Source organism: Oryzias latipes, chromosome 2, assembly GCF_053564925.1.
Source record: "Oryzias latipes strain Hd-rR chromosome 2, Olatipes_Hd-rR_3.1".
Classification (NCBI taxonomy): Eukaryota; Metazoa; Chordata; class Actinopteri; order Beloniformes; family Adrianichthyidae; genus Oryzias; species Oryzias latipes.
Window position 1 is genome coordinate 38,583,411 of NC_136238.1, and position 25,603 is coordinate 38,609,013.

Here is a 25,603-nt window from a genome sequence, read left to right on the forward strand (position 1 = left end):
GCAGCTTGAAGCTGTTCTGGAAGATTTTCTTCTTTAGTGCAGAGAAATCTCTCATTTGATGAGACGGAGGAACTGCAGCAACGTTTCCTGGAAAACCTCCACATTTCATTGAAACCATGTTGGAACTTTGTCCATGAGGTCACATGGTCTGGAAGGAGCCCCAGTTCGAGCTGACAGAAGTCTGGTTCTGATCCATCAGATCTCACTAGCAACAGAACCAAACCTTAGTCTGGGAGCTTCAGCTGTCCTGCTTTTCTCTGCACTGACAGACGTCTTTTTGCTGCAGCTGAGCGCATTCTGGACCTTCAGAGACTTCCCACACAGCTGCCTCTGCCTCCAAAGAAGCTGCTGATCTGCATGGAGAGAGAGAGAGCTCCAAGTCTCTGCAACCAAAGCAAAGAATCAACCAGAGAACAGAAGCACAGAGCTGAAGCAAACATCTCAGAACGTTTGCTTTGGGAGTCCCACCTTCAGTTGGATCCACTTCAAGACAAAGTCCCACATGAAAGAGATCAAAGTGAGCTAACCAAGCGCTTCATCCAAGAGAAACAGCTCCAAAGCACAAAGACTCAGTCTGGTTGCAGGAACTCTGGGAAAGAAGGAGCAGGAAGAACTCCTGCAGGAATCTCTGCAGGAAACATCAGCTTGGAAAGAAGCAGCAGGTTCCTCTGGGTGGAAACACATTTCTGCCTTTCAGAACATCTGGTTGTCTTTGTTTGGATTGAAAACGGAGGAAAAAAAATTCTTTGTAAAGAAATCTTGTTGTTATAAAATTGTTGAACAAATGTGGTCACTTTTACAGCTTCACTTCAAATTACTTCCAACAGACATAAATGATTTCTTTTCAATGTATTAAAAAATTGTAAAATACTTTTGTGATTTTCAGAGTTTAAAAAAACATTTTTACTCTTTTTTTTTCTGTAATTCTAGGTCTGATGTCTTCATACATGATGGCTAAAATAACAAAAACCAAACCAAATCAGTCAGGTTTGTAGTTTGAACTTTGAGTTGGCATGGTAACTTGAACTACCCTGGAACATACCTCTATTTCTGGAACCGAAAGCTGAGGTTATCAACTTCCTTAGCCTCAAACTTACCGTGAGAGCTAGCATAACCTGCTTTCTGGAATACCCCCCAGGTCTGGAGCAGGTTTAGTTGAAGTTTAGTTTGTTTACAGAGAGGGGAAGCAGCATGGCGTGTCCATTTAAAGATGACTTAGTGGATGAAAAAGCTCAGATAATAGTTTTTCCACCATGAGAGGGTGATAAGACCACATATGGATGTTGGAAAGATAAACTTTTTTACTTTGATCTAACTTAATTATTTGCTTCAGTTAAGATAAATCATTTTTTTTGTTAGGTCACCTTAAAAATAACTCGTAGTTTTCAGACATTTATTTTCCTTTCGTTCAAATTAATTCAATTAAGTAGGTGTAACTTTGGTGCTGCCGTTAGATCGGCACCACAAGGGATTCTGGGATATCATTCCCTTTGCCTGTCTGGACGGATTTGGGTTTAAGTGTGGGTTTTTTACAAAATGTGTTTAGTTGTATAGCTGTTTTACTGTGTTTCACGGTGTTTTGCCGAGCTATTTTGTTCTACTATGCTTACGTCTCTGCACCATGAGTGAGAGTAAAGGAGAGAATGATGAGTTTATATAGCACCCCTACCACTTAAACGTGTTATGACAGTAACGGAAAGTTCTTAAATGAATTATTGCACTCCGTGCATTTTTTTCCCGTTCTTTTTATTGTTATAAAAATGAGCATATCTGCCGGCTCAAACTTAGACATATGAAAGTTCAATATGGGAGAAGCTGAAAGAGGAAGAAGATGGAAAAAAGATTAATGAAGTAATGTGACATTTAGTTAGATAAATACGTAAATTTGAGTTGTATAAACAATTATTGAGTTTGAATAAAATTAACTAAATTATTTAAATTATTTTTCAGCCTTGTTACTTTTTTGATGGACTTATAATCTTTATCCGCCGTCATTAAAATCTCAGACTCCGTCTCACTTCCGTCTCAAGTGTCGCGCTTTTTTTTCTCTCCACGCGTTTCCATGGTGACTCCAGAAATCGACAATCTATTGAGCATGTCTTTATGTACCTGCTGTGCACGTGCATTAACCCAGGGTTACCAAGTCGAGCGTAATCACGCCAACTTATATCCGGTCTTTTGGAACCGACATACCCAGAGTAAGCAAGTTCAGGCGGATTTCAGCCAGAGTTCAGGCTCAAAGTCAGACTAGTTTAAACATGCTTCCTGGAATACCCCCCTGCTCCAGACCAGATTATGTTCAGAGCATGAGTTGCCATGGTAACTTGACTTACCCTGAAACATACTTCCATTTCTGGAACCAAAAGCTGAGGTTATCAACTTCCTTAGCCTCAAACTTATCGTGGGAGCTAGCATAACCTGCTTTCTGAAACAGGCCCCTGGCTCCTTTGGAAAGCTGTGGAAACTCATCTGAGGCACTTTTTGTTTGTTGTTGGAACAGAAAGGAACGCTACAGCGATACCTGCTGGTGGATTGGGACATATTGGTCTGATGTGCAGGAAGATAAAGGAAAAAAAGGATTAAATGAATAGTAAACTGTTCAAAAATAGAAACCAATGGACAGCATAATATCTGCTCCAATAGAAAGTGGATATTTTCAGTGGAATATATTGAAATATAAATAGTGGAGGAATACTTCAACGATCTAAGAGAGGAAAACAATTATATATATATATATAGGACATTTTTAAAATAGACATTGTAATAAAAGTTTCCGTTACCATTGGTAGAGTTACCTTGTTTTATTGATGTAGAACTGCGTTAAACTCTGTTTAGTCTTTGGTTTGTAGTTATGTTAAGTGAAGCTGTAGGGGTGAACTGCCATTTTCTTTAGAACATGTTTTCTCCTGTTTTTGTTAGTCTAGGGAGGTTAGAGTTTTGTCTTTGATTTCCCTTTTCTGTCATTTCCAGGTAAGATTACATGTTTCAGTTAGGTGTTTTTTTTTTGTTATTTTGGCCTTGAATCACCCTGAAGCCTTTTTGCTTCACTTTTAGTTCTTGTTAAATGTTGTTTATTAATTTATAAATAAATGTGTTATATTTTTGTATGGAGACATTTCTTCTGGGGTTTTTGTTACAGTCAATTTGGTAGCCAAAACAATTACTTTTTATGTTATGCCCCTTGACGTACCCCTATGGGGCGTAACAGGGTTCTGCTCATGTGAGCGTGTGCATAGTGAAGCTCCCACACAGACTCTGCTGGGGGGCGGAGCTGCTGCTCAGGTGTGACGTGGGCGTGTCAGCAGGTGAGGTACTGCAGTCACAGAAAGGTGCAGCAGCTGAACTTTAACCTCTGAGCGGCTCTGTTTTGTTCTAACAGACATTAGATTAGATTCAGTTTTATTGTCGTTACACATAAAAAAGTACAACGAAACGAAATGCAGTTTGTGTTTAACCAAAGTGCAACAAGCAGTAAAGTGCAGGATAGAAACATATCATAAATATTAGTTAAATAAGGATATATATATGAGTTAGATATGAATACAATATACAAGATAGTGCTATTATAAATAGTTTGTCCAGATTTCCTGGTTGACTGATTAGAAATGTACAGAAATATTATATATTTGCATTTAGTGATGAGTGTATTTACAGTGTAGTCTATTAGATACATGTGCAAAGGAGACAAAACTGATACTCTGTCTGCTGTGGGCGGGGCCATCTGAAGTCCTGCTGTTACCATGGAAACAGACTTTGGAGCAAAGAAGCTGCAAATGCAGCAGGTTTTTTCCTGCAGGGTTTGTCTGTCAGACCTTCATCAGGCAGAAGAGTCCAGAACCAGATTTTAGATCCTGAAGGTCTTTTTCACAAACACAAACCCTGATAGAGACTCTCAAACATCTGACTTTCAGAGACACTTCAGGAATCCTGTTGGAAGAGTTTTGGGTCAAAGAAAAGAAAATAAGTGAAAAAAGAGAAATGATGGGAAATGGAAACAGTTGAAAAGTCTTTTTTTTTTCTGATCCAGTTCTCTCAGACTTCCATCAGCATGTGATGATTGGAGAAACAAGGAAGAGAAAAAAACTCCAAATCCATTGATTGTTTTACAGAAAAAAAACAATCAAATCATAAAATCATAAATCCAGTCAATGATTACACATCGGCCAATCGTCTGTTGACTGCAGAACAGATGGACCACCTTTATGATCCGCAGGAATCTGTTTCCTGGCTGCATTCAGAAACAGTTTGAAACTGGAGCCGGTTGGACTTCAGGAACACAAAGCTGTTCAGAAAATCCAGAGGAAGAAGTCAAAGAAAGAACAGATGCATTTGTGTCAGAGGGGTGAGTTGATGGAACATCTGGGATGGAAAGAATGTGGATGTTTGCATTTCAAAGACTTTCAGAAGAAGTTCTTGAATGTTAGGACTCAGCTGGGAGCCTCTTTGTTGGAATCTAAAGGATCCTGGATGAGATCAGATCAGATTGATCCAACATTAGTTTGGAGTTCTGGATCACGAAGTGATGAAATGATTTGGAGGAGTTGAAAGGAGGATCAATCATCTGAACTTCAGCTTTTTCAATCCCATTTGATCTGGTTGTGTTTTTTCTGTCTTTGCTTCTTTCTTCATTTTTTTAACTAAACAAAGAAACAAAGTGAAGATCTTCACCTCTGGAGGTGGAGATCGCCTGATCGGAAAGAAAATGCGTCATGTAAACCCGCCGTTTGGAATAGTCTGTCCCGATCAGACTTGTTCGGATCAAAATTTCTTTCAGATCAAGATAGCTGGGTTATACCGATTGTTTATCTGATCGTGTTGCATGTAAACAGTTCATGCTCTGGTGAGCATTAGTGACAGAACCGTGTCTATGAGCAGAGCAGCCAGAGAGATAGCTTTGTGTTTGCAGACACGGGGGGGGGGGGGGGGGGGGGGGTGCTTTGTTACATGTGCGCTCCGAGGGGGAGGCTTCCGACCCGCCGCTCTGGGTTAGCGGCTGCCGGACTCAGGAGATCTGTGTGTCCGAGCAGAGCTCGGACTTCCAGCTCACACAGCGGCTTTGGGGCGGTCTGTGAGCTTTTCAAAGCAGAAATGTCGCTCAGTCCTTAGAAACTGTTCAAACAATCACATGGATTTGTGTTTCCAATTGTGTCCCGTCAAAATAAAGGCTGATGTTATTTCCACAAATTTACGTGCAGCCAAGATGCAGATTGCAGCGTTTCCCACATGGATTTTGTTTTTTAAACAAGGCTAATGTTGTTAGCGTGTGTTAGTCTTCTCCTAACTCTTCTTCCAGCTCCGTTCTTCCACAAAAAAAGCACTGACCACACGGATTAAAAATTAAATGATGAGCAAACAGGCGCTTCACAATAACCATAACAGTAATAAAAGCACGTTTAGAAGATCATCTTGTATATTACCGAGCTGCCAGTTATCAACTGTGTGGCAGTTTGTTTACACCGGACTCATTTTCGCTTCCGGTATTTTCAACACTACTGCACATGCCCAATGGATTTATTCAGACCGAAAGTGTGACCATTTGAACGTTTGTTCTAATAGGAAAAATATTTTCTTGGCTCATGTTCACGGTTGAAATTTAATCTGACCATTGATCGATCAAGATATTGTAACAATCCAGCCCGACCGTCACTTTAGCGGGTAAGCGAAGCTGTAAAAGAAGTGGGTTCATTGGAGAACTGTCCATACCCCATACACCGCACGACCCCAGACAGTCTCAGAGAGGATGAAACAGCTAGAGATCCAAATGGTCCTTTTCAGCATCGAGCCCGTTCATTCATGCACACCCACAAACAGCTTGACAGCAAGGAGGTCACTTCTGTTGCCAGTCATCTCACTCATGGTTTTCACCCCAAAACTCCCCACTTCCCATGAGCCTTAGGGGCTGAAACCGGTGCTAACCCCCAGGTCGCTACAATATTTTGCACATGTAACCGGGGCTACTGACCTCTGCAGGGCAGAATAGGAAGTGCAGCTTGAGTTCTGAATGGAGGAAATGTTTGATCTTCATCAGATGAAATGAGAGGCTCTCATGTGAGGAAGAACATCTGAACAGCTTTGATCATTTTCTGCTGCTTTTGCTCTGATGTTGCTTCAATTCTGCTTCAATGCGTTTGGAGAAAATCCATGAAAGGAGTTCAAATCCAGAGCAGCTTTACTGGATTCTGGACATTAAGGAAAACAGGTCAAAGTTCAAATGTCAGTGAGGAAACTCTGAGCTCATCCAGATGTTTAGTTTTAGTCCAAAAAACCATCAGAAAAGAGAAATTGGTTCAGATCCACAGAGTCCTGCAGGAATCAGAGTCCTGATTCTGCTGCAGACAGAACTTCTCAGAACATTTGAATCTTCATCTGAATAAAAGAAGAAAGACTTTTCTGCTGCAGCAAACAATAGTTTGATGAAGCTGTTGAGGATTGAAAATTAAGCTCCGAAGCAGAAACTTGATCCTGATGTGCTGCTGCTGATGATGATGAGGAGGGTTTCCTCTGCAGGTGAAGGTGGAAGGTGTGTGTGAGCTGATGCGGATCCAGTGAATCCAGCAGCATGGATCAGTGGGAGGAACCACAGGAGGGAGCCCCTCCCTCTAAAAAAAGGAGAGATGGTAACCATGACAACCTGAGCAAAGTTCAGAGGTGAGATGAACATCTCCAACTGTCCATGATCTTCTCCATGTCAGAGCTCAGGACTCACACCAGCAACCTTCATTCTTCACAGGAACCAACCTGGACCTGGATCTGGATCCAGCTGTGGGTCCTTCAGGAGTGACATGTCAAAGGATTTACCAATTAACTTCAAGGACATCCATCCAGCAGTGGAACAGTGAGTGTTTGTCAGAGTTTTTGGAGGCTGGATTCTAGTTCAGATGATCAACAGTTTTCAGATGAAGGACTTGAGGTCTGGTTCAGTTCTGGATCTCTCTGATCAGACTCACTTGGAGCATCATGTGTGTGATGAGATCTTTTCAGTTGAGTCTTCTGAGAGTCTCTGAGAGACATCAGAGATGTTGGAGAAGAAAACATGTTGACTGCTGACTCTGACTGACAGCAGCTCCAGTCTAATGAGAAGAATCACTGCAGACTCCTAGGATTCAGATTTTCATGCTTTCCAAACATCACATTGTTCTAGTTTGACTTTCTGCTATCAGAATTTCTACATTTATTTTTATTTTTTAAGTATTTTTATTGTCTTTTAAGTATAGTTTTTAACAAACACAAACATTGCTCAGCACAACATTGGTCCACAATCATGTACATTTTTGCAGAAGTGTATTCCAAGTTAAAGTTCCTTTTTATATTGATGCAAATCAAAAGAAAAAAAATAGATAAAACAAGTAGCAATAACAAAAATAAACTTAGTTAGTCACGTTGTTTAGAAAGGAAGCAGTAGTAAGACTGGTAAAGCGAAGATAGGGGGTCCACATTTTCATGAAATCACTTTTAGTTGAGTGGAGCAGACAGGTCAAGTACTCCAGAGTTCAATGATAAGTCTATGCCAGTTTGCTTTGGATGGAGGTTTGTCACTGATCCATGACAGAAAGATATTGTAGCGACATTGGGGTTGGGCCTGCCTTTCAGCCCCAAAGGCTCATGGGAAGTGGGGAGCTTTAAGGTGAAACCTTGAGTCAGAGGGTTGTGAACTTAAGTGACACTCCATGCTGTTTGGCTGTTTGTATGAGTTGGATTAAACGGGCTCTTGGCTCAAAAAGAGACATTGCTTGTCTTCCTGTTTATTGCTCCTTGAGACTGTCCGGGGTCGTGCGGTGTATGGGGGCACGGACAGTTCTCTAATGAAGCCATCTGGTTAGCAGCTCGGCATTTGCTTCCCTGCTTAAGTGACGGTCCGGCTGGATCGTTAAAATATTTTTTACATGAGGCATATGTTAGGATGTTTTACAATCTGGTAGAAATAGATTTGTCTTTATCGTCCCTATAACCCAGAAGCAAAGAGACCGGAGTCAGGGCCAGGGCTGTCCCAAATATTTTGTCCATGTCCTCCAAAATGTCTCTCCAATATGATGAGATTTTAGGGCAGAACCAGATACAGTGAAAATAAGTTCCCAGTGATGATTGACATTTTAAACACATAGGTGATATTTGAGGGTTCATCTGATGTCTCCTGTTTGGAGAAATTTGCAGTCTGTGAACAATCTTATATTGTAAGAGCCTGGCATGATTACAAACAGATATTCGTTTTGTCTGATTCCAAATAACATTCAATATATCCTCATCAATAATCACACCCAGATCGGTCTGCCATTTCTCTACTGCTTCTAGTACAGTCAATAAATTGGTCTGATTAAAAACATTATAAAAGCATGTGATTAATTTTTTTACCAGGATGTTTTAGTTGCTTCTCTAGGTGTGAGGGCATAGCATCGGAGGTCAAGGTGGTTTTCTTAAATATAAAATCCCGGACTTGTAGATATCTAAAGAAGTGACTGTTAGGGAGGTTATATTTGACACTGAGCTGTTTAAATGAAGACAAAGAATTTCCTGTAAGCAAACGGCACATATTCCTGATCCCCTTTTGCGTCCAGATGTTGTAGCCTGCATCAATCATGCCTGCCTGAAACCCAGGGTTGCCTTGTATAGGAGAAAGCATAAAAGTTAAAAAAAAAAAGACCTCCCCTCCAGCCACAATGTCTGGTCTTGGTGGTTGTCTCCAGCTGTATCACCTCATGTTGGGTGTGGCCCTCTGGTCTTAGTTCCTCTGTGATATGGAGCTCAGTGTAGACCTTGTTGAAGAGCGTTTCTCTTCCTGTGTCTTCTTCCTGCTTGATTTTAGGGTTGTTACAACACAAATTTCTAACAGATTTGAGATTTTTACAGGAAAAAAGGCCAGGAAGTGAGCAGTGAGTCTGTGATTTTTCGAGGCCTAGCCAGACAGATGTGGGGTCACCCCTCACCCATTCCGCAACAAATCTTAAAATGGATGACAACTGATAAAGTTGTCACTTCCGGTTACGGGCAGGGCGCGTGGCGTGTCTCTCTGCGGATACAACTATCTTCAAATTACTTAAAAAGTTGATTTTCTCCAAAAAAGAGAGCTGACCAGGGCCCCTAAGAAAACCCAGGAATACGAAGACCTCAAAAAGACTCTTGATGGTATTCAAGCTACGATGAAAAGTTTTATTGATCAGGTGTCGGCTAAGCTAACGCCACTTTTGGAAATGATGGAAGAGTTCCGAAGATTTCGGGCTCAAAACGAGCAACGAGAAAACCCGGTCGACATTCTGGAGAAAAGACTGGACGATGTGGAACAGCAAGTAAGGATGAATAATGTCATTCTCACTGGAGTACCAATCAAAACTGGAGCAAAGCTGACAGCAGGAGCTAGCACTGCTAATGCTAGCGCTAGCGTAGCTAGCAGTGCTAATACGGAGATCGGTGGAGAGACTCTGAAACAGCAAATGCATTAATTTCTCACACCTAAAGGGATTTCCCTGGATCTCAATACCATCGAGACCTGCCACCTGCTCCCCAGGAGAAAGGAGACGGATAAACCAGCGATCCTCATCAGGTTTGTGAATCACAAACACAAGCTAGCTCTGATGAACCAAAGGAGGAATCTCAAAGTATCTGCTGTTTATCTGAACGACCATCTGACCAGAAGGAATGCTGAAATCTCAAAACATGCACGGCTTCTCAGGAAGCGTAAGCAGATTGAGAACACTTGGGTTAAAGGCTGCAGGATTTACGTCAAACCGCTCGGTCCAGCGGACCGGGCCAAGGTTCTGGTTGTGAACACTATCAAGGACTTTGAGAAGTGTCTTATTACGGTCGTCTGAAACAACATGCAGTAATAAATCAAAGAGCCAAATAATTTCAAGAAATATGACGCCTGGATTCCTCACTTTCTCCATCGTCTGACGTCACCTGAATAACAGCAGAAAGTTTTTGACCTGCAGACAACTTGACCTCAACTTTCACCGCAGCTGTTATCAGCTGAAGAAGGATATGGACCTGAATCTAATGTCTGCAGACATAACATCGAAGAGAACTATCAACTGTTTTAAACCCAGAAGAACGGCTGTTATTCAGCAGAAGAAGAAATGCTAACCTTGGACAATCGACAGATTATGGACCCTTTTTATTTTTCCCTTGCAGCATTACTTTATTATAGAAAAAATAAAAACACAAAAAAATATGAAAAAAGTAAAACAAATGATAAATCACTTATTGAAAATTGTTAAATTGATTGACTTTTAATGATATTACTTCACTTGCTCCAAAAAATGATAAATTGATTCAAAAATCTTTCCTAATGTAGCATAATTTTGCACGTTTATAACTTTTGATACTTGATGAAATTTTGCTATGAAAATTCCTGAAACAGTGTTGTGTCTATTTTACTGATATAGTATTATGTTTTAATCATATGAATGACTTTTATAAGTAACATAATCTGCATATATTTTAGATGACTGATCTCCATTTGTCATGTTGACTTCTAAAATAGTTCTTTTTTACATAATAATTAAGTAATTTATCTTTGTCATGTGCTTTATCTATATCTTATGCTTTTTAATTCTGTCTGATAAAAACTGGGAACCGGATATTGATAAATCATGTAATAAAATGGTTATAGTATAACGGGGTGGGATTATATAAGTTCGCTTCCTTCCACTCCCTTTCAGGCAATATTTATTAATATGTCTAATTATCCTAAGTTTGATTAGTTACTGTATGAATGTACAACTGATGATTATATTGCTTTGGTGTATTTTTTCTACTTAATTGCTTGAAACAAACCATTTCAAATCAAAATTAAAAAAAAGTACATCTACGCCTCCTTTGATCCAAACTGTTGATCCAAATATGTCATGTTATTCCAGACTGAACAGCTCAGTCTGCGTTCATGTCAAAGTCCATCAGTTGTTCATGAAGAAGCAGATCCTCTAACACTCTGATGGTTTGGTGTTTGCAGAGGTCAACAGGTCACACAGAGAGTCCAGTCTGCAGCCTCCAGCTGTGGATCCATGAAGAGTGACCGGTCCAAAAATGACCCTCCAGACTTCAGAACAGAACCAGGACCTTCAGACTCAAAGTAAGAAGCAGTTTCTAGTGAACAAAGCAGTCTGCGGCCTCCAAAATTTTTGATAATACTTTTAGATCCTGGTTCAGCAAGGCAATAGGCCTATAACTGGGGAAATGTTCTGAGTTTTTACCCTTTTTTAGGATGAGTGTAATATCTGCTTCTCTTAGTGACTGAGGGAGAGAACCAGAGTTAAATGAGTGCTCTAGCATGGCCAGAAAAGGTTCTAGCAGCACATGATGGAACTCTTTATAAAAGTCACAAGTCAAACCATCTGGCCCATGAGCTTTACCTGATTGCAGTAATTGAAGTGCTACAAGGGTTTCCTCCTTGGTAATGGCAGCATTCGGTTCAGCTTTCTGAGATATTAGGGAGAGTCAGCCCTGAAAGAAAGGACACCATCTCATCTGAAACTCCTGGATGCAAATCTGACTTATATAGTTGTTTGTAAAACTCACTGGCCGACGCCGGGCTTGGGTGCCATAGAGCGGTGTGCTCATTCCAGCTTGACCCATCCCCCTTTCATATCCACACTGAGGAGGGTTGGTAGCCAGCATTCAAAAAAGGTCTACGCCCAGAGCTCTTCTAGGGCCGGCGTCTGGGGGTGGGGGCCTGGGCTTGCTCCGGGGGGGGGCGACGCTTTCTGGCTCCTCTCTCTCTGTGTGGGGTGGGTGGTGCCGGGCCTGGGGTGTCGGCGCCTCCGGGGGTGGGCCCCTGGGCTGGGTGGCCCTGGCCCCTTTGCTGGGGGTGGGCTGGGGGACGGCTGTTTGACCACCGGGGGACAGTCTACCAGCTGTCCCCAACTTACCCCCTTCCTTATATAACCTCATATTAGGGTGAGGGGGTGGGGGGTTTAGCCTGCGATGCGCCTTGGGGGGGGGCTACTTGGGAGTGGCCCCCCTCCTATGGTTGCCGTATGGAGTGGGCCCCCCCTCTTTCGGTTTTATTTGCACCTTAGACACGTAGGGTCCTTGGTAGGGGGGGTGCTTGGACATCACTGCCAGCAAGCAGCAGATGTCCTCCTGGCACCCTACCCGTCAATTTTAACCGCACCTTAGACATTTAGGGCCCCTTGGTGTGGAGGGTGAGGGGACATCACTGTGAGTAATCAGGAGATGTCCCCTTAGTGCCCTACTCGCCAATTTTAACTGCACCCCCCTTAGTACACACACCCCTCCCCCTTCAATATATACATTCAAACATAAACACACACACATGCACACAAACACCCTCTCAAACACCCATACACGCACACACATTTTACAAGGAAGGTGGGACCTGGGTCCATCTGTCCCCTACCCCGTCCCTGGTGGGGGGTGTGGGCCCCTTGGCGATGGCGGCCGTGTCCCTTGGGTGCCGGCTCCCTGGGCCCGGCGGTGCTCTCTCCGCACGGTGGGGGGGTTCATATTACACCTGAGCCGGGGGTGTTCGTGTCCCTGGGGGGTGGGTCCTGGTCCTTGCCCCTGGGCGCTGGGCCCCGCCAAACTTCCAACATGGCCGAGCCTGGTCGGGCCATATTTATAACATCCCTTATGGGCCGCCCTTTTTTCCCCGGGGTTCCCCCCTCCTGGGCGGGGGCGGCGGGCCCCTGCCTTGCTCCTACCTGGACCAACCGTGGGCCGGGTGGGTGGCTGCCTGGAGTGCGGAGCGGGTCTCCCTTGGGGGGTCCTGGCTCGTACCTGGGGTCGGGGCGGGGGGATGCCCGGAACTCCTGGGTGGTGGTGGGGTGCTCGTCTGGGGCTGTGGGCGTCCCTCTCCGGTGGGGCCCTGCGTTGGGCTCTTCCGGCGCGGCGGGGGGCTGCTTTCCTGGCTGGGCTGGGGCGGCGCTCTCTTTCCCTCTGCGCCTCCCTGCTCTCTGGCTCTGGGGGCCTCGCGGCGGTCCTGCTGGCCCTGGCCTGGGTGGCGGTCTTGGTCGCCCGGGGGGCGGTTGTTCCCTGCCTGTTCCCGTGTGGCGCTGGGGGAATTCCGGCTGCCGCTGCTGCTGCGGCGGGGGTATGGGTGTGGGGGTGGCTGGGCGCTCCTCCTCCTTCTTTTCACATTCCACCATCCATTTTAGAAGAACATAAACACTAACGTGAGCACAGGTGTTAGCTCACCTTTGCACTAATAGTTTGCATGATTGAATGAATGAAAGATTTCACACTAGTTGGTTTAAAGGCATAAGTATGCGTTCGTGAACACTATCTGTTTTGTGTGCATGTTGACATGTGGACATTTCTGCGGCTAGCAGGTGTGTTGATAATATTTGAGTGTGTGTGAACAGGCCCCGCCCTTTTTGTACTACATTTGAACCGTACCGTAACGATAAACAACCAGTAAACCTGCCTGCTCTATGCTGCTTCATGGTCTTACCCCCCTTCCCCTCCTATTATCACCCTCCTACCCCCCCCTCTCTCTAACGTCCCTCTCTCTTGTTCCCCTCTTTCCTTTTCCGTCCGGTCCAACACCAAAGATTTTCAAACATGATTGAAATTAATAAAGTTTGGCCTCAATTACAAAAGGGGTTTATTCAGACATACCTTTGGTTTGTCTGAAGATGAATAACCCCTCTTGTTAGAATAAAATATGTCCAACACAAGAGGCCCTCAGCTCTCATCTGTTTGCCTAGCTGTTGGACAGGACAAGTTGAAAAAAAAAAAAAAAAAAAGGTCTACGCCTCCTTTGGAAATGGGAAACTGTAATTTTGAAAGTTTAAGCATTGGTTTCCTTTCATGCCAGATAAATTCACTCAGCCAACCATTGAGTAACTTTAAAGATTTGTTGGAAAACAATAATGTGATCATTTGTAAGGGATACAATAATCTTGGTAGCACATTCATCTTAATTATTGATACTCTACCAAGCAGGGAGAGGGGAAGTGGGTTCCATCTTTCAAGGTCCTTTCTAATAGTATTAAGAAGAGGTGTAAAGTTAGCCCTGAACAACTGATGAAACAGGGGAGTGATCTGAACACCGAGGCATACAAATCCTGATAATGACCAGTGGAAAGGGAATAGTATCAGTGTGTTCGTTCTACTTTTGAGTCTAGCCATTGGCACGGCTAAGGATTTGGAAAAGTTAATTTTTGTAGCCCGAGAATGTTGAAAAATGCTGAATCATTTCAATGAGTCTGGGGATAGAAAATGGGGGTTCTGTTGCATACAATAAGATATCATCAGCATAAAATGATATTTTATGTTAAATTCCACCAGCAGAGACTCCCCATATAATCAGGTCTTGCCTGATGGACTCGGCAAAGGCTCTATCGCCAAAGCAAATAGTGCAGGGCTGAGAGGACAACCCTGACGTGTCGAGCGATGCAATGAAAAACTGTCAGACCTACAGCCATTTGCTATAACTGAGGCCAAGGGATTATTGTACAATAACCTAACCCATTTCTATGAAGACTCTCATTCATCCAGGTAGGTTCCATTGTAGTAGATTTAGGGGATGTCATCTGGACTTGGTTTTATAGTTAGAAGATGTTTCACCTCTTATCCAAGAGGCTTTGTCAATTCTGAATTAGCTGGTCGATGTAACCTCTACACAAGTGGCTTTACCAACATCGCAGAGCCAACCCAAGTGGACCTTAGTCTGCAGTGCATCTCCACCTGAAGGCCACAAATCACTCGTTCGATGACAGTGAACTCTGAATTCTAGCCAGAGAGAAAGGATGGTTTGAGCGAGGAGTGAAAGAAGCCATCTTTGTCAAGAAGGATAAACCTTCTCTTAACAAGAATGTTGGTCTCAGGTTTATTCTTCCATCCATCTACGGCAGTGTTTAGAAACCTAAACAAACCAAACCAGTTCCCCCTGGGTCGTTAATAGCTGAAAGAGATGACTAGTTTGGGGAGGGAGTCACTGGCCCCCCAACCCCCAGCTGAGGACAAAGGACTCTTAACGACCCGAAACCATGTAGGCTAAATTGACAACACCATCCAGTTTCAGGTCTGACTCCTCCCCCATGAGCGCATATATACCAGCTCTTCGACCAGCTAATTCAGAATTGACAAAGCCTCTTGGATAAGAGGTGAAACGTCTTCTAACTATAAAACCAAGTCCAGATGACATCCCCCAAACCTACTACAACCTAACCCATTGTTTAAACCTTTCACCTAAATTGAATAAATGTGGGACATGATGCAGATAAGGCCTCTCAATCCGGTCAAATGCCATTTCCGCGTTGGGTGAGATGACTAAACTGTTCATATCTTGCACTTGACATATATTACTAATATTCAAAAGTCTTCTAATGTTATGACTGTAACTCCCAACCTTAATGAATGCTGTCTTGTCCTCTTTTATTGAACATGGCAGTACTTTTTCTTGTCGCAGGCAGACATTGTTGCGCCGTCCCCGGTTTTCCAGCCAGTCAATATGTTCCGTGAGCGTATCCACTGTCTTCTCCAAGGCCCGTATGTTACCATGGAGCGGCTCGTTAGCTGTTTCTAGCTGTAGCACTCTAGCCTCCGCTCTATCCAGACGTTTGCTGGCTTTCTTCAGTTCAGCCGTATGTGAGAGGACTGTTTTAGCCAGAGGGTCTAGCTTCTTGTTGATCGTGACATGAGTTTGAAAGTCACTACCTCCAGCGCTTTAGCTAGCGCAGGCTAAGGCTCCATATCACTTGCGTCGTCTTGATTGCCATGTTGGATCAAATGCAAAGCTGAGTTATCATCGATTTGTTTGGTAGTTTTACATTTTTTATTTGGCATCGTTTGGTCCAAAAATGTTCCAAAGTCATGACACACACCAAGTAGAGTGAAAAAATAGGATAACTCTAGAGACAATTTTCAGATATTACTTGGGCCTTAAGACCTCTGAGCAAACACGTCCTTCTCCTAAGCCGCCATCAACGCCCCCCAGAATTTCTACATTTCTAAATTTAGAATTGGAATCGGCTTTCTAGAAAAAAGTCTTGATTGACTGACAGAAAATGCTGAAACCTTTTCCCTCCAACTGGAAACTGTTGATCCAAACATGTCATGTTATTCCAGACTAAACAGCTCAGTCTGTGTTCATGTCAAAGTCCATCAGCTGTTCATGAAGAAGCAGATCCTCTAACACTCTGATGGTTTTGTATTTGCAGAGGTCAACAGGTCACACAGAGAGTCCAGTCTGCAGCCTCCAGCTGTGGATCCATGAAGAGTGACCGGTCCAAAAATAATCCTCCAGACTTCAGAACTGAACCAGGACCTACAGACTCAAAGTAAGAAACAGTTTCTAGTGAACAAAGCAGTCTGCGGCGTCCAAAATTTTTGATGAAAATTTTAGATCCTGGTTCAGCAAGGCAATAGGCCTATAACTGGGGAAATGTTCTGAGTTTTTACCCTTTTTTAGGATGAGTGTAATATCTGCTTCTCTTAGTGACTGAGGGAGAGAACCAGAGTTAAATGAGTGGTCTAGCACGGCCAGAAAAGGTTCTAGCAGCACATAATGGAACTCTTTATAAAAGTCACAAGTCAAACCATCTGGCCCATGAGCTTTACCTGATTGCAGTAATTGAAGTGCTACAAGGGTCTCCTCCTTGGTAATGGCAGCATTCAGTTCAGCTTTCTGAGTCTCTGAGATATTAGGGAGAGTCAGCCCTGAAAGAAAGGACACCATCTCATCTGAAACTCCTGGATGCAAATCTGACTTATATAGTTGTTTGTAAAACTCACTGGCTGACCCCGGGCTTGGGTGCCATAGAGCGGTGTGCTCATTCCAGCTTGACCCATCCCCCTTTCATATCCACACTGAGGAGGGTTGGTAGCTGGCGTTCAATAAAAGTCCAAAGCATCATTACCCTCCCCATTATCAGGAAGGTTAAATATGCAGACATTTTTGCGCCGTCCCCGGTTTTCCAGCCAGTCAATGTGTTCCGTGACAGTGACCACTGTCTTCTCCAAGGCCGTATGTTACCATGGAGCGGCTCGTTAGCTGTTTCTAGCTGTAGCACTCTAGCCTCCGCTTTATCCAGACGTTTGCTGGCTATCTTCAGTTCAGCCGTATGTGAGAGGACTGTTTTAGCCAGAGGGTCTAGCTTCTTGTTGATCGACGACATGAGTTTGAAAGTCACTACCTCCAGCGCTTTAGCTAGCGCAGGCTAAGGCTCCATATCACTCGCGTCGTATTGATCGCCATGTTGGATCACATGCAAAGCTAAGTTATCAGCAATTTGTTTGGTAGTTTTACATTTTTATTTGGCATCGTTTGGTCCAAAAATGTTCCAAAGTCATGACACACACCAAGTAGAGTGAAAAAATAGGATAACTCTAGAGATAATTTTCAGATATTACTTGGGCGCCTAAAGGCCCGTACACACCGGGACGAATATTCGCCAGCCGGTATTCGCCAGCGTTTTTCAACACGTCTTTTGTGTTCACACCCAGGCGATTTTCGCTGACGATGAGCCGAGTGAACATGAAATTTCATTCCCTGACATTAGATGGTGCTTAATGTAAAACAGAAATACTCCTGTACACAAGGTGGCGCTGCGCAACTTTACGCTTCTTAAAGTCGCTTTTCACTCAGAAGAAGAGAGCAAGTATTTACGCGCTTGTCAGAAACATACAAAGAAAACATGAATACAGTAAACCCCTTGTTTTTTGCGGGGATTACGTTCCAAAAAGACCCCGTAGGCAAAATCCGTGAGGTAAAAACCTTTATTTTCTTTACTATTATTATACAATTAAATACTCTTTTATATATTGAAAAGAAAGAACAAACCATTTTACAGGCTCAAGGATTCGTTTCACAAATAAAATTACTTTAGAAACGTTTTTTTCAACAAATAACTTCTGTACTGTACTGTCAAATAATAATTTTAATCATCAATGTGAACCGAAGGCTTCCAATCGCGGAGATTAGCCCCGCCCACCGCGATCCGAGTAATTTGATTAAACGGGAGAAAATTTAAAATGATTATGAAAAAGATACAAAGTACAGTGGGACAAATAGTGACTCAGGTGTATTTCACTGCTCTTCAGACAGAGCCGCTGCATCCTGACTCCGCTCTGCAGTGTTTTCTTCTTTTGAAGCCCGCGGTGCAGTTGTATTTGTTCGGGGGAAGAACATAGTGATTGACAGTTGTTGTTGCTCTTTTTTCTATGGGTTTTAGAGAAACTCGAAATTGCAAGAGAGTTTGCATTTACGTGTTGTAAATTTGGCAAGCTGTTTTACATAACGTGTACATATTAAACTGCATCGTTATTGACACACAGGTAGAGAAGAAGCGGAGTGACTTTTTAGCCAATCAGAATGCAGAACACAATGCACGATGCAAATCCGTGAAGTAGCGAAACCGTGAAAAGTAAACCGCGTTATAGCGAGGGATCACTGTATTTCAAGCACCAGTAGCTCCAGCTCCAGTTCCAGCGATAAAGAAATTATTGTTCTGTTGAATGATGAAAGACGCTGGAAAAGACGCCGATTTTGGGTACATCCCATAGTTACGAGAAGAGAAGAACATGGGGAGTTTTATCGACTGGTACAAGAGCTGAAAATGTATCATGAGCGTTTTCGGGGATATTTTAGAATGTCCGTCATTATTTCTTTGCGGCAGTGTAGACGCTACTTGGCGTCTATCTTCTTTGCTGGTATGTGTGCTCAGAAAAGCAGTTTTGTGTTTGAGCGCCCCCAAGTTCTGTTTCATTGTAACTTCAGAAGCTCCAGACACGTGTGCAAAAGCGCCATTCTCATTGGTCGTATAGTTTTTGACGCAGCGCGTCAAACCAAAAAAACAAACCCGAGGCAGCGTTTTTTAAAAAGTGACGCTTTTGCGCGTGGCATTTTTCGCGTCGGTGTGCACACTCACATTGATGCCCTTTGTTTAGTCACGAGGCGTTAAACGTCAGCGAATATCGCGTGCGAAATTCGTCCCGGTGTGTACGGGCCGAGGCAGCGTTTTTTAAAAAGTGACGCTTTTGCGCGTGGCATTTTTCGCGTCGGTGTGCACACTCACATTGATGCCCTTTGTTTAGTCACGAGGCGTTAAACGTCAGCGAATATCGCGTGCGAAATTCGTCCCGGTGTGTACGGGCCTTAAGAGCTCTGAGCAAACACGTCCTTCTCCTAAGCCGCCATCAACGCCCCCCAGAATTTCTACATTTCTACATGGAGAATTGGAATCAGCTTTTCTATAAAAAAGTCTGGATTGACTGACAGAAAATGCTGAAAGCTGGAAACTGTTGATCCAAACATGTCATGTTATTCCAGACTAAACAGCTCAGTCTGTGTTCATGTCAAAGTCCATCAGCTGTTCATGAAGAAGCAGATCCTCCAACACTCTGATGGTTTGGTGTTTGCAGAGGTCAACAGGTCACACAGAGAGTCCAGTCTGCAGCCTCCAGGTGTGGATCCATGAAGAGTGACCGGTCCAAAAATGATCCTCCATTCTTCAGAACTGAACCAGGACCTTCAGACTCACAGTAAGAAGCAGTTTCTAGTGAACAAAGCAGAGTTCAGCTCTCAGCAGGAACAACAATGTTCTAATCAAGAACATCAGCTGATCCATCCAGGAAGGTCAACCATCTGCTGTTAGCGCTTTAGGTCTGAGAGGATAGAAAAGAGTTGGACAACTCTGGAGGACACAAAGCTCAGTCTGTGAGGATGAAGCAAACAGCTGAACTTTTCTCTGAGCTCAGTCCAGACATGAGCTCCAAACACAGCTAACGCATCATTTAGACCTTCAGATGGACTAGATCTGCTCTGGTTTCACCTGGAAACACATTTGCTCACATTCAGCACAGTCTGGATCACAATATCTGAGTCTGAAGATCAGAGAAGATCTGCTCCATGATCAGAGTTAGTCTGGAACCTCCCACTGACTGCTTTGATTGTTGTTCACTAACGTTTCTCCTTAGTGTCCACAGAGAGAAGAAGAGGAGCGGACTCCAGTCTGCAGAAAGACCCAGAGCTGGTGAGTCAGAGCCTGATCATCTGCTGATGGATTCTTCCGGAAACATGTGGAACACTCATGAAGGAGCTTTCTTCTCTGCTCTTTCAGCAGATGTTGGTCTGCAGGAGATGTTTGGAGAACATCAGATCAGTCTGAGGAGCAGAAGTGAACATGTGGCTGAAGGAACTGAAGAAGCAGGAAGACAAACACTCTTCAACAGGGTCTACACTGAGCTCTACATCACAGAGGAACTGAGACTTGAGGGTCACACCCAACATGAGGTGATGCAGCTGGAGACCACCACCAAGACCAGCAAGCTCTATGACACTGCAATCAAGAACCCAGACATCTTCAAAGTCCTCCCTGACCAACACAGATCCATCAGAGTGGTTCTGACCAGCGGAGTTGCTGGAGCTGGAAAAAGCTTCTCAGTGCAGAAGTTCACTCTGGACTGGGCCGAGGGCTTGGAGAACCAAGACATCAGTGCTGTGGTTCCTCTGTCCTTCAGGGAGATGAACTTGATCAGAGATGAGCAGCACAGTCTTCTCACTCTGATCCAGCTGTTCCATCCAACACTCCAGAAGATCCCAGCAGAACAGCTGTCTGTCTGCAAACTTCTGTTCATCTTTGATGGTCTGGATGAAAGCAGACTTTCTCTGGACTTCAACAACAGTCCGGTGGTGTCTGATGTCACACACAAGTCCTCAGTCAACGTGCTGCTCACTAACCTCATCCAGGGACGTCTGCTGCCCTCAGCTCTGGTCTGGATCACTTCCAGACCTGCAGCAGCCAATCAGATCCCTCCTTCATTTGTGGACAGACTGACAGAAGTCCGAGGCTTCAATGATGCTCAGAAGGAGGAGTACTTCAGGAGGAGGTTCCCAGATGGAGAGCTGTCCAGCAGAATCATCTCCCACATCAAGGGCTCCATGTCCCTCTACATCATGTGTGAAGTTCCAGTCTTCTGCTGGATCACTGCTGTGGTTCTGGAGAACCTGCTGACCACAGAGCAGAGAGGAGAGCTGCCCACCACCCTGACTGACATGTACTCCCACTTCCTGATGGTCCAGACAAAGAGGAAGAAGAACAAGTACCAGCAGGAACATCAGACAAGTCCACCAGAGCTGACAGAGACTGACAGGGAAGTTCTTCTGAAGCTGGGGAGGCTGGCATTTGAACATCTGGAGAAAGGAAACATCATGTTCTACCAAGAAGACCTGCAGCAGTGTGGTCTGGATGTCACAGAGGCCTCAGTGTACTCTGGAGTTTGTACTGAGATCTTCATAAGAGAGTGTGGGATCTTCCATAAACCGATCTACAGCTTTGTTCATCTGAGCGTTCAGGAGTTTCTGGCTGCAGGCCACATGTTCCACTGTTACTCCAACAGGAAGGTCAAGGTCATTGAGGACTTCCTGAAAAAGAACATGGAGAACCCATCCCTGGATGAGTTTCTGAGTAGAGTCATGGAGAAATCCCTGCAGAGTCAAACTGGACACCTGGACCTGCTGGTTCGCTTCCTTCATGGTCTCTCTGTGGAGTCCAACCAGAGACTCTTAGGAGGCCTGCTGGGTCAGACAGAGAAGAATCCAGAAACCATCCAGAGAGCCATCAACAACCTGAAGGAGATCAACATTAAAGGAGTCTCTCCTGACAGAAACATCAACATCTATCACTGTCTGATGGAGATGAAGGACCTCTCAGTTCATCAGGAGATCCAAGAGTTCCTGAAGTCAAAGAACAAATCAGAGAAGGAACTGTCAGAGATCCACTGCTCAGCTCTGGCCTACACTCTGCTGATGTCAGAGGAAGTTCTGGATGAGCTGGACCTGTTTAAGTACAACACATCAGCTGAGGGTTTACGGAGACTGATCCCAGCAGTGAGGAACTGCAGAAAGTGCGGGTGAGTCCAGAAGTAATTGTGATGATAAGTCAGATCAGTGTTTAAATTGATTTACAAAGAAGGACAATTTGAAAATGACTAGAAATAAAAAAAAAACCTGAAACAAGAAAATCAGTTTGTTTTTAACACTCATATGGTCTTTTAGATAAAGAGCAAAGATGGATTATATTTGTCCAAATCTGAATCCAATTCAGAACCTTCTGAAAGGTTTGAACTCAAAGCAGACAGTCCAGAATGAAAGGATGTTTTCATTTCCACAATGTCAGTCATTCTTGGAAGCACATTTTTAAAATGTTCTTTCTTCTGTTCATCATCTTTTTTCTAGATAAATCATTTATCTGTGAATAAAACAGTTTTATGACTAAAAGAAGAAACTGAAGCAGAAACTAATTCTTTCTTCTGATCGTTTTGGTTCCTTCAGTTCAGTCAACCATCATCTGCAAACATACAGTCTCTGTTGAAGATCTGAGTCCAACACACAGCAGTGCAGACAGAAAATCAGGGAAATCTGTCTGAAATCTGATTTTTCATGAGTTTGGATTGAATGGTTTATCCAGTTTCATTGAATGGATTCAGGCAGTTTGTGTTGTTAATAAAGTTTTATTGTGAAAGTCCTTATTGATCAGACAAAAATAGAAGTTTGGACTCTAGAATAAAGCCTAGCATTGCAGGTAAATTGTAAACGTGTACAGGTTCTTGTTCGTGCACATACTGAGGTTCTGGAATCCAGTGACGAAAGTCCTGAAGTGCTTTGAATCACCTGCAAGGAATCAGCAGGTGCCTTGAAGGAGAGGTCGTCATGGAAACAGGTTTCTCATAACTGGAAGAAGTTTATCTTCAGGTTCAGACAGGAGTGGATGCAGACGTTTTTCTTGAAAATGGGTCTTCCATCTGCAGAGTTTGATTGTATTTTACCTTCAAGCCCAAAGGCAGTGGTCCCCATCCCCCGGGCCGCGGACCGGTACTGGTCCGTGGGTCATTTGGTACCGGGCCGCACAGAAAAAATAAAATAACTTACATGCCTGATTCTCTGTTACATCCGTCTATGCTACTCTAGACGCAGGCGAATTCGCTCGTCTCGGTCAGGTGATAAGATACCACTAAAAGAAAACCCAGGAGCTAGCAAAATTAGTAAAAAACAAACGTCTTTGGAAAGTTTCTTTGCCAAGTAGAAAAGGCCCAGCCAGGAGACAGAGGAGGAGCCTTCCACTTCCAAAAAAAGAAAGCTACATTAAATAGACAGTATCAGGAGTCCTACTTATAATACAGATTTATCTAAACAGGAGATTCCCTCGAACCATTCAGCATTGTGGTGAGTTGGATTTTCCATACACATATTCTGAAGGCATGTTTAAATGTTATAATAATAGCGACGAGGGAGTGTTGCGGGCAGAGGGGATGTTGCTCATGTCATAATTCGTGTTTATTGTTGTGTTTAGAAAATACCACAGTTTTCATTCAAGTCATATTATTTTGTTGTACTGTAGTGTTGGTCACGTGCATGTTTGGTCTGCTGTCAGAGTTCCACAGGTTGGAGGGGTTACTGTCGGCACTGGCATCACAGGGAATTAAATCAATCCCCTTTGCCTGCTTTAGTCAAATAGGGTTCAGCAAGGGTGTTTCTTTTTGCCTACGGGTCCTTTCATCTGGCAGTTAGGGTTGTTTCATCCTTAGTTATTTCTTCCTGTTGTGTTTACTTCTTTTTAGCACCATGAGTGTGGGAAGGGGAGAGGATGATGACACCTGTGTGATGTACAATATTTAGCGTGTCAAAATGCAGAATACGTCTTATCACGTGTCTTTGCCTTTATTGCAGTGTTGCTGCAGCGTGTGTCCGCCACATATAACATACTGGTCCGTGAGAATTTTGCCAGACATCAAACCAGTCCGTGGCACAATAAAGGTTGGGGACCGCTGCCCAAAAGAACAACAATGCTGAGTCATCATTCCACAGAGATTTCAGAGGAGCAGAGAAGGGAAAAAACACTTTCATGTCAGTCAGCTGGTAACAAACCGCACCCCCAGAATGTACTGTTTTCATGACAACATAAACGGCTTCAAGAAAGCAACAAGTACAGGGGGGTATTCCAGGAAGCATGTTTAAATTACCCTGACTTTAACCCTGAACTCTGGCTGAAATCCACCTGAACTTGCTTTCTCTGGGTATGTCGGTTCCAAAAGACCGGATATGAGTTGGCGTAATTACGCTCGCCTTGGTAACCCTGGGTTAATGCACCTGCACGTCAAGTACATAAAGACATTATCAATGGATCGCAAATCTCTGGAGTCACCATGGAAACGCACGGTAAAAAAAAAGAAAGCGCTATATTTCAGTGAGTCCGTTCTTCTACTACAAGCAGAAACTCTTTTTTTGCATCAGCAAAAAAAGAGTTTCTGCTTGTAATAGAAGAACGGACAAAGTAAACGGACGAGTTCCAGGTCTTGATGTCTCTGATGCAGGCATTCACTTTCTCTATATTGTCATTCTGGTCAGGTTTAATGGATAAATACAACTACGTATCGTCAGCATAACAATGGAAATTAATGCTGTGTTTCCTAATTATGTTTCCTAAGAGAATCACGTAGGTCATTAACAGGATGGGTCCTAAAACTGAGACTGTGGGACTCCATAATTACCTCGAGTGCACTGAGAGGACTGTCCATTTACATCAACGAAATGGTACCTATCCGATAAATAGGATTCAAACCACTGGAAGGCGGATCCTCTGATCCCTATGTCATGCTCTAATCTTTGGAGTAAAATACTATGATCAATGGTTTCAAAGGCTACACTGAGGTCTAACAGGACCAGAATAGAGACTAGTCCCTTTTCTGAGGCCAATAACAAGTCATTAGAGACTATAACTAGTGCAGTTTCCGTACTGTGGTGAGGTCTAAACCCCGACTGAAAGTCTTCAAGAGGCTATTGCCCTTTAGGTGGCGGTAAAGCTGATTAACTGTTTCTAGGATTTTTGAAATAAAGGGGAGGTTTGATATCGGTCTGTAGTTGGCCAAGATGCTAGGATCCAAACTGGGCTTTTTCAGAAGAGGTTTAACAACTGCATATTTAAAAGACTGTGGCTGGCAAGTAACCCATTTCCAGAGAGGTATTTTTTATCGTTAGTATGGATTCATTAATTAGGGGGAAGGTTTCTTTAAAAAGTCTAGAGGGATTTGGGTCTAACAGACAAGTTGAGGATTTGGAGGACGTAATAACTGATGTTATTTCCGCTTCATCCACAGTGGTGAAGCAGTCTAATGTTACAGAGGCTTCTATTGAAAAATGTAAGAAAATGTTAGAAAATAATCAGAGCTGAGAGAAACACGAATATGTGGTATCTACTGAGCTCTGACTACAAGTTAATCTAGCAACAGTACTAAAAGGAAATCTTGGATTATTTCCATTCTCTGTTATTAAGGTTGAATAGTACTGGGTTTTAGCTCTACGCAAAGCTTTTTTTAAATAATTAAAAAGGCTATGTTTCCAGGTATTCATAGACTGCTCTGAACCGAAGCAACGCCATTCTCTTTCCAATTTATGGGTTACTTGTTTAAGAGAATGTGTTTCAGCGTTAAAAAAATGGTGCCACTCGGTCTTGTCTAACGAATTTAGGTTTCAGGGGGGCAACAACATCAAGCTCATTTAGTTCTCCATGCCTTTGCCCAGAATGTCACTACTGGTTGAACTGTGAGTTTAAACTCAGACACAGAACGGTCAAATAAGGTTCTTCTAAGCTTGTTCTAATAATGTCATTCTTCACTGACTATTGCTGACATTTTTAATACTTGTCTGTAT

General features: G+C 43.4%; 2 protein-coding genes across 11 annotated transcripts in view; one reads left to right on the forward strand and one right to left on the reverse strand.

Annotated features, from left to right (window-relative positions):
* The window catches only part of LOC110014093 (NACHT, LRR and PYD domains-containing protein 12-like), a 471,367-nt gene that overhangs the window by 223,279 nt on the left and 222,485 nt on the right, over window positions 1-25,603 (reverse strand). The gene's annotated exons all lie outside the window — the stretch shown is intronic.
* LOC105355210 (NACHT, LRR and PYD domains-containing protein 12) overlaps window positions 1-25,603 on the forward strand; it is a 212,952-nt gene that overhangs the window by 168,256 nt on the left and 19,093 nt on the right. Inside the window, exons 1-8 of one of the 4 annotated variants that reach the window (XM_078934109.1) lie at window positions 4,199-4,342; window positions 6,508-6,648; window positions 6,731-6,835; window positions 10,943-11,062; window positions 16,116-16,235; window positions 19,318-19,437; window positions 19,873-19,928; window positions 20,016-21,807. In XM_078934109.1, coding sequence (XP_078790235.1) covers window positions 6,560-6,648; window positions 6,731-6,835; window positions 10,943-11,062; window positions 16,116-16,235; window positions 19,318-19,437; window positions 19,873-19,928; window positions 20,016-21,807 — 2,402 coding nt within the window. In that variant the 5' untranslated portion in view covers window positions 4,199-4,342; window positions 6,508-6,559. Of the gene's footprint in view, window positions 1-4,198; window positions 4,343-6,507; window positions 6,649-6,730; window positions 6,836-10,942; window positions 11,063-16,115; window positions 16,236-19,317; window positions 19,438-19,872; window positions 19,929-20,015; window positions 21,808-25,603 lie in introns of those variants that run through there. The other 3 variants (XM_078934113.1, XM_078934102.1, XM_078934105.1) reach the window with 3 other exon arrangements.